Source organism: Eptatretus burgeri, chromosome 5 (assembly GCF_056783735.1).
Source record: "Eptatretus burgeri isolate ZD-2024b chromosome 5, Ebu_testis_v1, whole genome shotgun sequence".
NCBI classification, from domain to species: domain Eukaryota; kingdom Metazoa; phylum Chordata; class Myxini; order Myxiniformes; family Myxinidae; genus Eptatretus; species Eptatretus burgeri.
In genome coordinates, this window is record NC_140965.1 from 45,471,937 (window position 1) to 45,488,603 (window position 16,667).

Sequence of the window (16,667 nt, forward strand, 5' to 3'; positions counted from 1 at the left end):
ATATGGACCAAAAAGGTCCGTCATGAGCTGGATCATGAGCCGATCATCTTTTGTATTGGAGCAAAAAGACATCGACCACCGTCTGCAAAGGTGCAACACTCCCCCCCCCCTGCGCAAAACATGTTTCAACATTTTAACAAACGACTCCGCCTGCTCATTCGTCACAGGATGATACGTTGCAGACCTTGGATGTCGAATACCATTTAGACGCATAAACTCATCAAATACACCTGTGATGAACTGCGGACCGTTATCAGGGACCAGAATCTCGGGTAAACCTTAATTAGCAAAGATCGTCCGCAGTTTTTCTACTGTAATGTTTGCTGATGTATGCTGCATTACTACAATCTCCGGCCATTTCGAGAACGCATCGATCAGAATCAAAAACATTTTGCCATTAACCGGCCCCGCAAGATCCACATGGACCCTCTGCCAGGCCCTTCTGGGGTAGGCCATACTCCCGAAGCTCGACGCTGGTTATTAGCATCTGTTTGACACGTGGTGCAACGCTTAACCAACTGCTCAATGTCTTTGTCCAACCCCGGCCACCACAACAGGCTACGAGCAAGACTCTTGGTTTTCACGACGCCAAGGTGACTGACATGCAGTTCTTCCAAACACCACTGCCTGAACTTCGGTGGAATCACCGCCCTCATTCCCCACATAACGCACCGTTGGACCAACGACAGCTCCGATGCGCGCGACGCGAAAGGCTGAAATGCCGGTGTTGGGGTAGATCGCTCCAATTCCCTGTAGAAATCGCCTGAACAACACGTGCGAGCACTGGATCATGAGCCGATTCCACCGCGACCTGTTTGGCTGTGATCGGCCCGCTTTGGACCTTGCCCAGCGCGAACACATCAACCCGGTCGGCCGACTCAGACGCAGCTGGACCCTCCACGCAAGGCAAGCGCGAGAGCCCGTCGCAGTTAGCATGCTTTTCGGTGCTTCGGAACTGAATATCGTAATTGTAAGCAGCAAGGAATAGACACCACTGCTGTATTCACGCGGCTGCTACCACCGGTACCCCGCGTTCGGGTCTCAGGATGAATTGAAGTGGTTTGTGATCTGTCTGCAAAGTGAAATGCCACCCCAGCAGGAATTGATGAAACCTCCGCACACCCCAGACGAGGCTGAGAGCCTCACGCTCAATCTGGACATATTCCCGCTCTGCTGCGGACAGGGTCCGGGATGCAAAACAAACAGGCCGCTCGGAACCATCGTCCATCCTGTGGGAGAGCACTGCCCTGATGCCATATGCAGAGCTGTCGCATGCCAATAAGAGCGGACGTGCAGGCTCCTAGTGCACGAGGACCGTATCCTCTGTGAGCAGCCGCTTGATGCGGTCGAACGCCGCATGGTGTGCAGGCCCCCAGGCCCAGCGCTCGTCCTTCCTGAGCAACTGCGTTAACGGCGCAAGCTGTGAGCTGAGCCCGCACACGAACCTTTGGTAATACTGTGCCATACCAATGAACGAGCGCAGCTGCGTCTTGTTGTGAGGTGGTGGCATGCGCTGAATCGCCTCCACCTTCCGAGGGCCTTTCAACAGCCCTTCCGGCGTGATGATGTGCCCGAGGTATTCCAAGCGCTGCTTGAAGAACGCGCACTTGTCCCTGTTCAAGCGCAGGCCGCACGCTTCTAGCTTCGTCGGCACTTGGGCAATGTTCGCAAGGTTCTCGTCTGCCGTTTTCCTCGCAATGAGCACATCGTCCAGGTAAGTTTGAGCGGGCAGGCCAATGCAAACCTGATCCATGGCTTTCTGCCACAAGGCTGGGGCCGAAGCAATCCCAAAACAAAGTCGGGTATATCGATAGAGCCTTTGACACGTGTTGATTGTCAAAAGGTCGCTACTCCCGGGATCCATCGGCAAGTGAAAATATGCATCACGCAGATCAAGCTTCGTGAATTTTTGACTCCCCGCCAATCGTGCATATATTTCATCGATTTACGGCAGTGGATATTGCTCCACGCTGAGCCCCAGGTTAACCGTGGACTTGAAGTCCCCGCACAATCGGACATCTCCATTCCGCTTCTGCACCGTGACGACCGGGGTGGCCCAATCTGAGTACGACACCTGTTCAATCACTCCACAGGCCTCCAGCCTATCCAGTTCACCCTTGACCTTGTCCCACAGGGCATACGCACCGGTCGTGGTTTACACAAACGAGGAACCACCCCCCTCCTTCAGGAAGAGCTTTGCCTCCATGCCCTTGAGTTTGCCAAGGTCGTCACAAAACAAACCTTGATGTCTTTGAAGAATCTTCTCCAACTGATTCTCCCATTGGCTTGGCACGGGTTGCACAAGGTGAACGGTGGCCCAGTCTTGCCTGATGCGGGTCAGCCAGTCTCGGCCTCGGAGAGACGGATCCCTCCCCCGCACGACGTACAACGGAAGCGTGGCGACCTGGCCTTGGTACCGCACAGACACGTCTGCCATCCCGACTGGCGTTATCCTCTCGCGGGTGTACGTGAACAGTGTGAGGTCGGACCTGATAAGCTTCAGGTCGTTGAGTCTACGCGCGGTCTGTTCGCCGATGATTGACACCGCTGCTCCCGTGTCAACCTGAAACGTGATCGGCGTGTTGTTCACTTCAACTTCCACCGTCACCGGGCATGCCGCGGCAGGACCAATTGAAAATAGGCTCATCAACGGCTGCCGGTTCCGCCCCGGGTCGCCGAGGTCGCCTCGCACATCGCCGTCCATGACCTTAATGGTGGCCAACGCCCCTCGGCACACCCGCTCCAGATGACCCACCTTGTGACAACGTAAGCACACGGTGTTTTTAAACGGGCACACACGGCGCAGGTGTCGAACTCCGCATCCCAAACACGTCCGCAGGGTCACCCCGCCGCTCGTGCGGCCACGCGGCGAAGTCTGGCCCCGGCCCGCACCGAAGGTCGTGCGTGCGTTCCAGGGCACTCGTGACTCCGCGTGGGCCCCCGGGCCATCCGGCATGCTGTGGCCGGTGATGGCCCGAACATCTCCGAGAGTCTGCTCGACAGCTGCAGCAGTGTCGACCGCTGAGGTGAATGTAATGGCTTCACCCTTCAGCCGTAGAATCGCCGAAACCATTTTCGCATCTTGTAAACCAGAAATAAAACGATCTCTGAGTCGAGCTGGACGCTCCCCCGCCGTGAACTTGCAGGCCACGGAAGAATGCTTCACTCGCACCACGAAATCAGCGACGCGCTCCTCCGTACCTTTCGCGAGGCGATCGAACTGGTATCGAGCTCGCTGTAATGACTTCTCCGGCGCCATGTGTTCTTTCATCTTCCGCACAATGTCCTGAAACGACAGCGTGTCCCCACTGGGCTTGTCCGGCGCCACCAAATCACTCAGCAGTCGATAATGTCCCGCCGATAGCGAGGCGAGCAAGATCGACTTCTGTTTGCTCTCGTCGACCACATCATTCGCGTGGAAATAGCACCCCAACTGTTCTGAAAACAATTCGAAGTCGTCTCCGACGAAAACGGGCACCTGTCCGTGCGCCGTGACTCGTCCACTCAACATCCTCGTCGGCAATTGTGATGTCCGAGGCACAGCGGAACATGGAGAGCGAGAGTGTTTGCAGTAACTCCGCTTTATTGCGCGTCCGAATGTACATCACTGCCACCCCTAGCGGGCGAGTCATGATATACGAAAACCCATTCACGTGATGCAGCACAGGTAACAGCTTAATATCCATCTGAGGGATGGTGCACTGATTGATGCAATACCCTTCTTGCAAAGCACCATTCCCACAGTTTATAGTCTGGTAAAGAATAAAACCAAAATAAGCTTAAATAGTGAATTGTGATAATGAAAAATATAACTCATTTTAATTTTCCAAAAAGATGAAAATTCAATAGTTTGTCTATTTTTGAGATAAAAAAAACATTTTATAATTTTGAAAGAGGGGCTGTTGAGAGGTGTTTTAAAACATATCTCTCCTCTCTCTCTCTCTCTCTCTCTCTCTCTCTCTCTCTCTCTCTCTCTCTCTCTCTGTCTCTCTCTCTCTCTCTCGCTCTCGCTCTCGCTCTCGCTCTCTCCTCTCTCTCCCCTCTCTCCCCTCTCTCCCCTCTCTCCCCTCTCTCCCCTCTCTCCCCTCTCTCCCCTCTCTCCCCTCTCTCCCCTCTCTCCCCTCTCTCCCCTCTCTCCCCTCTCTCCCCTCTCTCCCCTCTCTCCCCTCTCTCCCCTCTCTCCCCTCTCTCCCCTCTCTCCCCTCTCTCCCCTCTCTCCCCTCTCTCCCCTCTCTCCCCTCTCTCCCCTCTCTTCCCTCTCTCCCCTCTCTCCCCTCTCTCCCCTCTCTCCCCTCTCTCCCCTCTCTCCCCTCTCTCACCCCTCTCTCCCCTCTCTCTCCTCTCTCTCTGCTCTCTTTCCTCTCTCCCTTCTCTCTCTCTTCTCTCTCTCTCTTCTCTCTCTCTTCTCTCTCTCTTCTCTGCTCTCTTTCCTCTCTCTTCTCTCTCTTCTCTCTCTCTCTCTCTCTCTCTCTCTCTCTCTCTCTCTCTCTCTCTCTCTCTCTTCTCTCTCCCCTCTCTCCCCTCTCTCCCCTCTCTCCCTTCTCTCCCCTCTCTCCCCTCTCTCTCCTCTCTCTTCCTCTTTCCTCCTCTTTCCTCCTCTCTCCCCTCTCTCCCCTCTCTCCCCTCTCTCCCCTCTCTCTTTCCTCTCTCCCTCCTCTCTCTTCTCTCTCTCCTCTCTCTCCTCTCTCTCTCCTCTCTCTCTCCTCTCTCTCATCTCTCTCATCTCTCTCTCTCCTCTCTCTCTCCTCTCTCTCTTCTCTCTCTCTCCATAAGATTGCGACTCATGGAAGAGTGAGGTGACAGAGGGCATGAACTGACAGTAGGGCAGTGGAGAAACTTGGATACTATATGCAAGGAATAAACAAATTGGAAAGAAGGAGCGGGAAAATAGTACTGTGATCTGCAAGTGAGAGGGTTAATCTTGGCAGAGTAGCTAGCTATCATGTGCAGCTTATGGCTGGCTGCTGGTTCCATCATTTTCTGGTGATGTGACTGTCCTGCTGATACAGTGCCCTCTATTACCCGAACACTGTTACTCATTTTGCTGACCTCGGAAGGATGACAGACTGAGTCAACCCCACCTTGTGCCAATTCAATGGCCAGCAGGGGCTCAAATTCAAGACTTTAAGATCTTAAGCCAGCCATCTTAACCGTTAAGTCAACACCAGGTTTCTTGGCGGAGTGAATGGGGGTAATATCGATTGTGGGTAAGGATGAGGGATGACATGAGATGGTTGTGCAGAATGGGAAAGTAAAGCTGTTTTGAAGATGGTTCCACATATCTGGGAGAAGCTAGGAACAAAATGGTTGGTGTTCAGCCAGCCAGGATCTTAGAAATCCAACCAGCAGTGGGTTACTGCAAGAATACATGCATCCTTGAGTTGTTGGGAGTGTTGCAGGGCTGAGAGCTATGAGATCTGAGGGAGCTAGACGAGAGGAGAGGTGATAAAAATGAAGAGGCCACTGATCTCACATCAGCGAGAGCAGCATTCAGGTAATGGGCAAAAAAAATGGAAACACCAATGTAAAGTCACCATGTGTGGGAGTTGGGCCACCACGAGCGGCCTGTATGCACCTTGGCAGAGTCCACCAGCATCTGGAATTCTGCAGGAGGGATGTGGCACCATTCTTCCACGACTCACACTTGTTTGATGGAGGTGGAAAACGCTGTCTCAGGCATTGTTCCAGAATATTCCATAAATGTTTGATTGGGTTTAGATCTGGTGACTGAGAAGACCATAATGTATGGATAACATCAGTGTCATGCTCATCAAACCATTGGGCGACCACACGTGCTCTGGATGGGGGCATTGTCATCCTGGAAGACACCCCTCCCGGCAAGAAAGAAATACTGCAACATGGGGTGAAGATGATCACTCGATACCATTGAATAGCAATTGGCTTTGATCTTGTCTTCTAAGGGAATGACTGCACCCAAACCATGCCAGGAAAATGTGACCCACATCAGAACCACCAGAACCAAGCACTGAGGGTTGTAAAATTCTTTAGGTTGGTGCCACATGCACTCTGTCGAGAACATGGTGAAGGATGATTCATCTGACCATCTCACATTTCTCCACCACTTGGTATTGCACTGCCTGTGCTCTTTGCACCACTGGACTCACAAATGTGCATTGCAAGGTGTGATTAGTGGTTTGTGCACTGCAACCCGACCGGTATCCCATTCTGTGGAGTTCCTGACGGACCGTTTTTGATGAAACTGGCTGCTTGTGCCCCAGGTTAAAATTTAATCAGTTGATCTGCAGTAGCTCACCTGCTTTTCCTTGCACTTCAAATTGATGCATGGAAGTCACAATCCTGGAGTATGCACCTCTGCCCACTGTTGCCCTTTTGCTGATTTCTTTCCCTCAGAGTTCATGCCCACATCATCTTAGAGCTCAGACACTTGCTCATAAAACATCAGCAAGTTGAGCTGTCTTTGTCACCAAAGCTACTACCAAATGTGTCTCACGAATCACCCCTCTTTCAAAGTCACTGAGGTCTCATCTTGCAGCCATGGTAGCCATACTTATAGGCAACCAGGCCTGCGCAGCATTTTTATACATGACCCTAAGCATGCTGGGGTGTTATTTGCTTAATTAACACATGGACCACACCTGTGTGGAAGCCATTGCTTTCAATATACTTGTCAATCATTTACCCAAATGTTTTCTTTTCTTTTCTTTTTTTTTTCCTTTTTTTATTCACTTCCTGTACCTTTCTGTTCAGCCTCATCACAGGAGATTCCAATAATTTTGAGAGCAATATATTCCACAGAGTCCAATAGAGATTTTCACTTCACAACTCATTGGCTTCGCAACCTTGTGACACTGAGACGACAACAACAACCATGACCTCTTTGGGAGAGCAGTACTCCATTGAGCTATGGCCAAGAGCCTTATAGACTGATTATTTCTGATTTTTCAAGGAAAAACTTGGAGTGATGCAGAATGGCTGTGGCTGGTTTTGCAGGCCAGCTTTGTTATATAATGGGTGAGGTTATCGCTGATTGGTGAGGCCTTGAAGGTCAAGAGATTGAACCTCTTTCAATGGCTGACAGTGGAAATTGATAGATGTGTTAATTTGACGATCCTTCTGGAGCGACAGAGTAAGCGAGATTTTGCAGGATGGACGGACATGTTGCATTTATCAGACTGGCATCTAAACATTTCCAGATCAGCAGGGTGATGAAACTGCTGTCTGCCCATCAGTGAGTGGGATGGAGAGTGTATAATTGCTTCCTAAGCCTCAATAACACCCATCTCATACTCTAGTCATATTTAGCCATTTCATTTGGCAGAAACTACAAAATGACATGAGTGAATTGTATAATATATCCCACAAGTCAATGATCTATGATGTATAATAGCTCGTACTAATGTTCAATGGGTTATCATTGAAGTGAGTGTTAAATAGGAATTAGGATATATATATATATATATATATATATATATATATATATATCACATTTATATAATACAACATTATGACTGATCTACTTGTACATGTTAAATTGGGGCTATTGTGGGTTGGGCTATCGCTTATACGGGCTGTCTGCAAGGGGTTGGGGACGTAGGAGAATCATGCAACTTCTGCAAATCATTGAGATTGGTGTGAAGTAGGCATGTGAAGGTGACGTTTCGGGGAGGAATCCCAGTGGTTGGAATATCTACTTTATGCATGATTATGAGAAATCTGGATCTATTTTGTTTTTCTGTAGATGTTGCGAAACATTTTCTTTTTCTTTTTTACTTGTTCAATTCCGAAGATGAACATACAATGATGAGATTGCTGTTGGTACTCGTAAAAACATAAAATAATTGCAGAACACGTTTCATTTTACTTTTTGGTCCAGCTGTTGAATTACGGTTATGTATGGACACTTTGGACGTATATTGTAAAAAGTGTGTGTGTGTGTGTGTGTGTGTGTGTGTGTGTGTGTGTGTGTGTGTGTGTGTGTGTGTGTGTGTGTGTGTGTGTGTGTGTGTGTGTGTGTGTGTGTGAGTGTGTGTGTGTGTGTGTAATGTACGTGTACACAGATGCGCACACTGAGGGTCCTTGTTTTTAAAATTGTTGCAAGTGTGAAATTGCAGTCTCATGCATGTTGCCTCTGCACTACTTACAGCTTGTGGAGAGACCTTGCAGGATTCTACTGGCAACTTCTCATCACCTGGCTTCCCTAATGGCTATCCATCATATGCTCATTGTGTCTGGAAGATCTCAGTAACTCCAGGAGAGAAGGTAAGCCTCAACAATGTTTCATTGCAATTACATTTTCAGGATGTCTGCTGTCCTTTATAGTTCACCAACCTTTCCTTTGGATAGATTGTAATCTGTCAATAGCTTTATGTACCTCCATTGAGGTTGGTTGTATTTGGGCTTGGTATGGTGTCGTGCAGTATTTATTTATTTATTTGTTTGTTTATTTATTTATTTTCTTCTTCCTGGCATCCAGGATCATGGCAGAGCAAGATGATAGAGGGTGAGAAGCTATTCATAATGAGAACTAGAAAGCATCTCAAAATGCAAAGCCCATCCACATCAGTTTTGCACTCAAACTAAAGTTGATGAAACAGCTAAAAATAAAAACAAAAAAAGAAGTAATATTTTTATTAATTAGAATTCACCATATTCTCATAATAAAGGTCTGTTGAAAAATTGATGATAAAAGCTCAAATGGTGAGTAAAGAAACACGGAAGGGATTACAAAACCCAGCCATTTCATACTGTGCGGCAGGTGGGCTAATAAAGCCTATTGGTACTAACTGTGACTTTGCCCTTTGACATTTTTACCCAATTATTAATTAATATTTTCTTCATTCTCAAATGAAGATTTGTTGAAAATTTGATGACAAAAGGTTAGGGCCTGGATAAGTTCACATGCACGCACACACGCAAAACCCTGTCTTCCGCTGCATGGTGGATGAGCTAATGAAGTAAAAAAGAGTAGGTAGTCAACAGAAACAGAAAATGGACAGACAAACAGGACAATATAATAAATGGAGGCACAGACACAGACAACACACACAGTCCAATGAAGTAAAAAAGGATATGTGGATGAGGGACATAAACAGAAAGGACAGCCAACAAGCAGGGTAAATGCAGAAAGAGAAAGGTTTTGGGGTGTATTCTGTGAAATTCTCAGTGAGGATGGAAAATATTTTTGGCAGGCATCACCATATTAAAAACGTGATGGGAAGAACAATATTTAATGGACTAATGGAGGTGATTCCACAGATAAAAGAAAAGTGGGGGGAAAAAGAATGAAGATGAGCATCACTGAAACTAAATTTTGGAAGTGTAACGAGGCGTTTTATTTCTATTTTTATTTTTTTTTTATTTTTTTTTCAACATGAGCAATTGCTATCTGGAGGAGTTGGGAAGGAATGGAGGGTTGAATGGATGATGATTGGGATGGGGTAGGGGGAGAATACCAATTGTGAAATGGAAGAATATAACAGGTCTAAGATAATGCAGAGGTAGTGAGTGTGCTTACCTTTAAGTTGTTTAGTCTAGGTTCAATCCTCGGCCTTGCTACAAACTGTCATATTGTTACGGATTTGGAAACCTTTTGCACACAAACAGCCAGAGTCCCCGCAGTTCAGTTATTTCGATAAGTATGTGTTTATAGTTAGGGTTTCCGTCCTTCTGTCCAATGGGTTAATTTCATGTGTGCGCTGCGGGTTTCTTTTATAGTCAGGTTTTTGCATCTTCAATCATTCCCTTCACTACTACGCACCCTCGACGCCATTGCCCACGTGCGCTCGACCATGGACGTGAGCGGAGGTCTCCTCACCTCAGAGCTCTGACTCTGCCCAGGAAAGGACGGGGTTCCACCCTGTCCAATCAGGGGTGAGATCACCTCAGGACTGACTCCGCCCCAGCCAGATGGAGTGTTCATCCCGACCAATAAGGGGAGGCCACTGATCGCCCGACAACCCCTTGTCCAATCCGGAGGCGAGTTACTTCAGAGCGGTTCCCTCGACCCGGGGGGGGGGGGGGGGATAAGAAAAGGTGGTGAGCTGTCGTAAAAAGAGGAGAGTGGAGTCGTCGTCGTCATCGTCTTTGCTCTTGGCCCTTTGGTCTGTCGTCGTCTGTGGTTGTGGTCTGTGGTCTTTTCCGGGGCTCCTCGTGGTGGTGGTGGTCGAGCAGCCACGACCGTGCTGCTCGATCGTTGTTAGTGGCAGCCAGGATCGTGGGCTCGTGGATTACGGGTCGTGGGTTCGAGTCCCACCGTGGTGGGTTGGAGTCGGAGTAACCGCACGAGGCGGACAGGTACCCGGCCAGACCCTGTCCCCCCCAGCTGACCTATCCTCCACGGCTGGAGTGTCCAATAAAGACCCGACGGGGTCCACGCGTGCGTGTGTGTGCGTGCGTGCATGCGTGCGTGCGGCACCCGTCTGTTAAGTAGAATTGTTCAGTGCTTTTCGCTCACTGTACATTGCATTTTATTTGTGATTAAGTCTGCACTGTGTCTTATTATTGTAAATAAATATTTGTTAAATGTTCCAGTTCGTTGTCTGTTGTTTCTATCATTGACCCAGCATGGTGCAGGCTTGAGAAGTAGCAAGGCCGTTTGTGCCGTAAGTTGTCATTGGGACTGGCGCGGCTCTGGTAACTCCCGCTCAGTTACGCTGGACCCGAGTCGGTACATGCGACTCGGTTTGGACAGAGTCGGCCGAGGGTGTGGCTTCCCCGGTAGCTAGATGTCGTAAGTACATAGGTAAAATGGAATAGACAAGTGGACCCTACCTCATGCCGTCAAAATATTGGCAACCACGGTCCTTTAAGTGACCCGTCGACTCCGGAGTTATCTGGGGTGACGACCTTTCAATTCTGGTGTTCGGGGGGAGACGGCCCTATTGCTCCGTCCAGCGGTCGTCCTTGCTACCGAACCCGGCACCACAACAATATTAGTGCTTCATTTGCAGTGTGTTGCATCATAATGTGTCCCTGTCTTTCTTGGATGGATGATAAACTGGGGATTCATCTGATAGCGTTATCTAGTGGACGTTATGGATCCCACACTGTCTTTTTGACAGAGTAGGCGGGTTATCACAAATAACAGATTTTGACAGGTTTTTGACAGAGCATCATAGCCAAATTCCAAATTACTGCCAGCTGAAGCCTGGCCAGCCTGTTCATGAAAGACTTCAGCCAAGCTCAAGGCATAAGCAATGGTGTTATCGGCATGCTGGTTGGATCGCAGGCATGTGTTGCCATCCATCATTTGAGAGTGTCTAATATGTGGCACACATGGTGGGTTTAATCTTTTTGGCTAATTGTTGGACTGAGCTTTCTACTTTTTGATAAAATTTTGCTTGAGAATTCTGCCCATCATGCAAATCTGTTTTTCCTGCCATAATTTATGTATCATCGATGGATTTCTCATGTGTAGCAGTGTTGGGAAGAGCTGCAGGAGCTTTAATATTATAAATTTCAGCTGGGTTGCGATTTATTTTTTCTATACAAGGTCGTGCCATCCATAAATCTAGAATTGTTTCCAGTGGTCACTAATTTAAACTTCAAGTTTTCCTCATACTAATTGTGATGATGATGCACAGTACCATACTCTTTACAGAGAATTGGTGCTGCTGAAGCAGTTTCTTGGCAAGGGTTATAATGGGTGGTTTGCCATTGCCTTCCCAGCATTGTTGGTCCTTGGTCTCTTTTTTAAATGCTGAATGTCAAGCAAGGAAGCAGTATGTACCATTTTTAAAGTCTTTGGTATAACTCGGTCAGGGTTGAACCTCTGACCTCCCATAATCAGAGCGAATGGTCTAACCATTCATGACACTACCATGTCTGGTGTATATATGTACTAAATGTAGTCACTTCCAAATTTTCCCAAGTTATGTGTGCATTCTGTGCTTCAAATGCTTTAAATCAGGTAAAGAAAATACAATGAGGCTAACCATTTTTGAATATGCTGTCGACATTGATTTGCGATAAGAGCCTTATGCACATTTGATCATGATTTGCCTTGATGAAGAAAATTCTGATCAATATTTGTGGACTATTGCAACTGAAAGTCTTAATCTGTGCACACGAAGAGGTCAAGCAATTGGTTCACTTTGATCTAGCTGTCCGTCCGTCCATGTATAAACATCAGTTTATTATCGAGGAACAACTTTATTTCAATTGAATGGTGTATTTGAACACGGATATAAACATGAATCGGGAAACAAATCTGTAATTTAACAGTACTTTCGCTCTGGATCTGTCCTGATTGCACCCACGCAGAGAGGAGTGAGGTTATTAACCTCCGCCATCTTCGAAGATGGATGGAGGTTACTGTTTTTACCCCTTTCTGTTTGTTTGTTTGTTTGTGAACAGTATTACGGAAAAACTCCTCGACGGATTTCGACGAAACTTGGTGAGGGGTCCAAGGATCATGCCATTAAATTTTGGACTTGGTCCCCCCCCAAAAAAAGAAATTTAGAGAATTTTTTTTTTGCATTTCTGCATGATTTAAGTGATTTCCATCCCCCCCCCAAAAAAATTTTCCCCACCCCCAAAAAATAGAGAATTTTTTTTTGCATTTCTCCATGTTTTAAGTGATTTCCAACCCCCCCAAAAAATTGTTACCCCCCCCCAAAAAAAATTTAGAGAAAAAAATGTTTTTTTGCATTTCTACATGTTTTAAGTGATTTCCACCCCCCCCCCCCCCCAAAAAAAAATTAGAGAAAAAAAAAATTTTTGCAACTCTTTTTTCAACAAAATTTCGATTTATTTTTATTGCAATTCTACATGTTTTAAGTGATTTCCAACCCCCCCCAAAAAAAAATTGTTCGAGAAAAAAAAATTTTTGCAACTTTTTTTTCAACAAAATTTCGATTTCCTTTTTTTGCAATTCTACATGTTTTAAGTGATTTCCGACCCCCCCCCCCCAAAAAAAAAATGTTGGAGAAAAGAACTATAACTGTCAGCACTGTTGACATCATATTTAATGAATAAGATATAAGGTTCACTTGAGTGACCCAGCAGTATTGGCGGCGGAGGTTTTGCACTCTCCCAAGTGCTCCCCCTCTAGTTTTTTTTGTTTGTTTCAGTCGGCCTGTCTGGCAGTCAAACAAAATTGAGGATCATTCCAAACAGGAAACTTGCTGTTTTTAAGGATATCATAAAGCACACAAATAACTAATATAACATGATAAATAAGGTTGTAAACTAGCCACTGCATCAATGGCAGTAAACTTCATCAATTAATCTTTCTGTAAGACCTTTAAATCTTTATTATATTGAAATTGAATTAAATACTTGAACACTAGAACACAAATCGCTTTCTTACCACTTCCAAAAACATCCAGTTTTGCAATGCTTTGACATGTTAAATAAGGTGGCATATAAGACACTGCATTAATGGAGATAAACTTCTGGAATGTTTTTATTCGACCGATAAAATCATTATCTTATTTCAATTTTATTATATATTTGAACACAGTGTGGGATAACTTGTTCTATGAACTAGAGAGTTCATACTCTATCACAAATGTGTACTGTATTCAGCTGCAATTATAACAGACATTAAGGATTTATGAACCTGTCTGGAAATTGAGATGAGAACCTCATCATACCCATGAGCAGACAGAGAATAATCTACATCTGAGATCGGCACCAGGAATAAGCTCAAGTGCACCATCGACATAATCACTGTGGCTACGAAGACCATGTCAGAGACTTGATGAGGAGTATTTCTATTCATTTCCTCATCCTTCAAAGCTCTAGTGCTATACTGTTTTACAAGGTTCAGAGATGAGATTCAAATGTAATACCGACTACTGCTCGGATCGTAGCATCTCAAGCAAGCTCGATAAGCTGGATTTCACCAAATGCCAGTTTCTGACATGATGAGTTTACTTAGCACCACCTCTCTCAGTGTTCTCTTGCTGCAATGTGTGCTATCTATAAACTGCATTGCAACATCTCACCTTATTTGCTCCCCAACACTTCTGAGGCTGAGTGAAAACAAGAATAACAAATGTAGCATCATCCTGGAAATCTTACCCATCTTCAAGTTCAACTTGTAAGTCGGTGAATGTGCTGACTTGAATATACACTTTACAACAAAAAACCCCCAATAATCTTGGAACAGGCTTGTATTGCTTTTATAGTACTGTACATTTAAATGTGTTCATAGCAGTGGCGTGCAAAGGGGGGCATTTGCTCCCAGGTGCCAGGTCCAGAGCATGGGTGGGGAGGGGGGGGCGTGGCAAATTCAGAACCAGTTTAATAAGTTCACCCAGAATTTAGCTATTCTCATAAAATCATGGATCATTAAGATGTTTGTGTTGTGCGTGATTATGTGAATCAAATATTCGTATGTCAGCAGAAATATAATGCCTTGGGGAAATCTCTTGTTTTTCAATGTTAGGTTTATTGAAATAAAAATAATAGTGAGGTACCAGTGCTATGCACGTGATCACAAAACCTATTCAGTTACGGTGTCATGGTATAAGCGAACCACGTGATCGCGAACCTTCTTGAGTCGTGCTTTCTCACTGGCAGATTCACTACGTGGGCATCTAGCATCATACAGAAAGGAATTATCCACTCGAACTCTGAATTGAATAAATATGTGAAGTGACATTTAAAGTTCCTTTGATCTTTATTTTGGCATACTGCATCGTGTGGAGTAGTCAATGGTCAATTAGTTGAATTTTGAATTTCTAATATAAAGATCCTAATTTCCCTATGTTTATGGTGAGTGGGGTTGGGGATTTTTGGAGAGGGAGGTGATGGAAATTGCTTTCATAATGTGTGACTTACGTTGTCCTCAATACAAACTTGTACACCATTTGTCATCAAACAAATCAGAGGATCCATCTCTCGCTGTGGGATGCTGTACCAAGGGTCACTTCAAGTTGATCAAGAGACTGTTGGCAGACCTGGCAACCAAAAACACTCATCCCTCCAATGTCGCTCACATGTTCAACTGGATTAAGTCCAGAGATATTGCAGGAAGGTCCATGCGAGTGATGTGGTTCTGAAGTGCAGCATTGACAATATTTGCATGGTATGGACTTGCAAAGCATTGCCATTCATAAAGATGAAGTTGGGACCTTGCTCTTCGGCCAAGCAAATGACTGCAGGTAAAATTATCTCATCCTGTTTTTGAAGCAAACTAGTAGCTCATCTCCGAATGATGACAAGATTGGCTCTTCTGCAAACTTCAATGCTAGCCCAAACCATGCACAGTTTTGCCCCCACTAAATCGATCATCCTGTTGAATGCAGCAATCCGCAAATCACTCTCCCCATTGTCTCCAGACTCTAGCAAATTCATCATTGAAGTCTAGGCAGAGTGTACACACATTGATGAAAACAGGATGGTGCCATCAGTTCATATCTAGTAATGATATTGTGTTGCCCATTCTATGTGCTGCTGTTGATGGCACTGTTCGAGGGATGTTGAGCAGTGACTGGTCTTCTGGACCTTCTACCAAGTGGAGTGATGTAATGCAGAGCAACCTTCTTGAACTGTCCATGTCAATATTTGTAAGCGAATTATTCTTTGCAGGTCATTTTGAAAAGATCATATTTTAAAAAGCATTTCATTCTGTTAACGGTGTCAATGTAACGCTCATCACGATGTGTTGTGTCACTCTTGAGCCACCTGAACGATGTCTCCATGAATTATCCAGCAGGATTGTGTCTTCTTATTGCCCTTTAAATAACACTGAGAAGCATCAGAAGTCTGAATCCAACCCCCTTTATACCATCCTGATAGGATGCACAGACTCATTTTGTGTTGAATTATGCTTAACCATTCCTTAACTGACTAGATGGGTGTTCAATTTATAAGAAGTCTTGTTTGCAAGAATTCTCGAGTATTCTATGGAGCTCATTTTGATGGACCTCATCAGCAATATTGTATGCCTCATTGAGTGATCACTACCTAAAATAGGAAGACCACTTTGTTGTTGATAACTTGCCTCTTCTTGTGAATTGCAGCAGTGACCTTTTGCATAGCACTGCAGTAATACACTATTTATTGTGGCACATTTCTTTGGAAATTCATCCGAAGCAAGCTCCTTGCATCCCATAATACTGCGACCATGATTTCACAGATTTCTGGCACTGCTTTAAACATTTTCTGTTTTTCTGGAGACTAGAGCCAAAGCCAATGCATGATGGGACATTCGTGCTTTTGGGTGCAATGATGAACCCAAGTATCATCAACTTTTTGCAAGGAAGCTTCAAATATTTCTTCAGCAAGTTCTCTCACTCATGGATGATGGTCCTCTGTGACATGGACATTCACTCTCTTGTTCTTCTTTCGGCTGCTCCCATTAGGGGTCACCACAGCGGATCATCCGTTATGATCCGCATACTGATTTGGCACAGGTTTTACGCCGGATGCCCTTCCTGACGCAACCCTGGTCGCCTCTTACGACACAGGGATAAGGATTGGGTTTCGCCATGATTCCTGGCTGCCCTACACCCTCTCGTAGCACGGGCCAGCGCAGAGCTCCCGTTCTCAAGCGATCCTCCAACCCAAGCCTCCGAGTAGCCGGATTACAGGCCCACGCCACTACGCCCGGTACATTCACTCTCTTGTGATGTTTGCAAACATTCACTCTTGATGCTTTGCATGAAGCAAAAACATACCAACTGCTTATAATTCAAAACGCCTCACTGCACTGGAAAACGTGGGGACAGGAATAC

General features: G+C 45.9%; 1 protein-coding gene across 1 annotated transcript in view; it reads left to right on the forward strand.

Annotated features, from left to right (window-relative positions):
• Positions 1-16,667, forward strand: part of TLL2 (tolloid like 2) — a 245,338-nt gene that overhangs the window by 156,528 nt on the left and 72,143 nt on the right. The window contains exon 10 of the mRNA XM_085881680.1: positions 8,126-8,241. Within this exon, the coding sequence (XP_085737806.1) occupies positions 8,126-8,241 (116 nt within the window). The remainder of the gene's footprint in view (positions 1-8,125; positions 8,242-16,667) is intronic.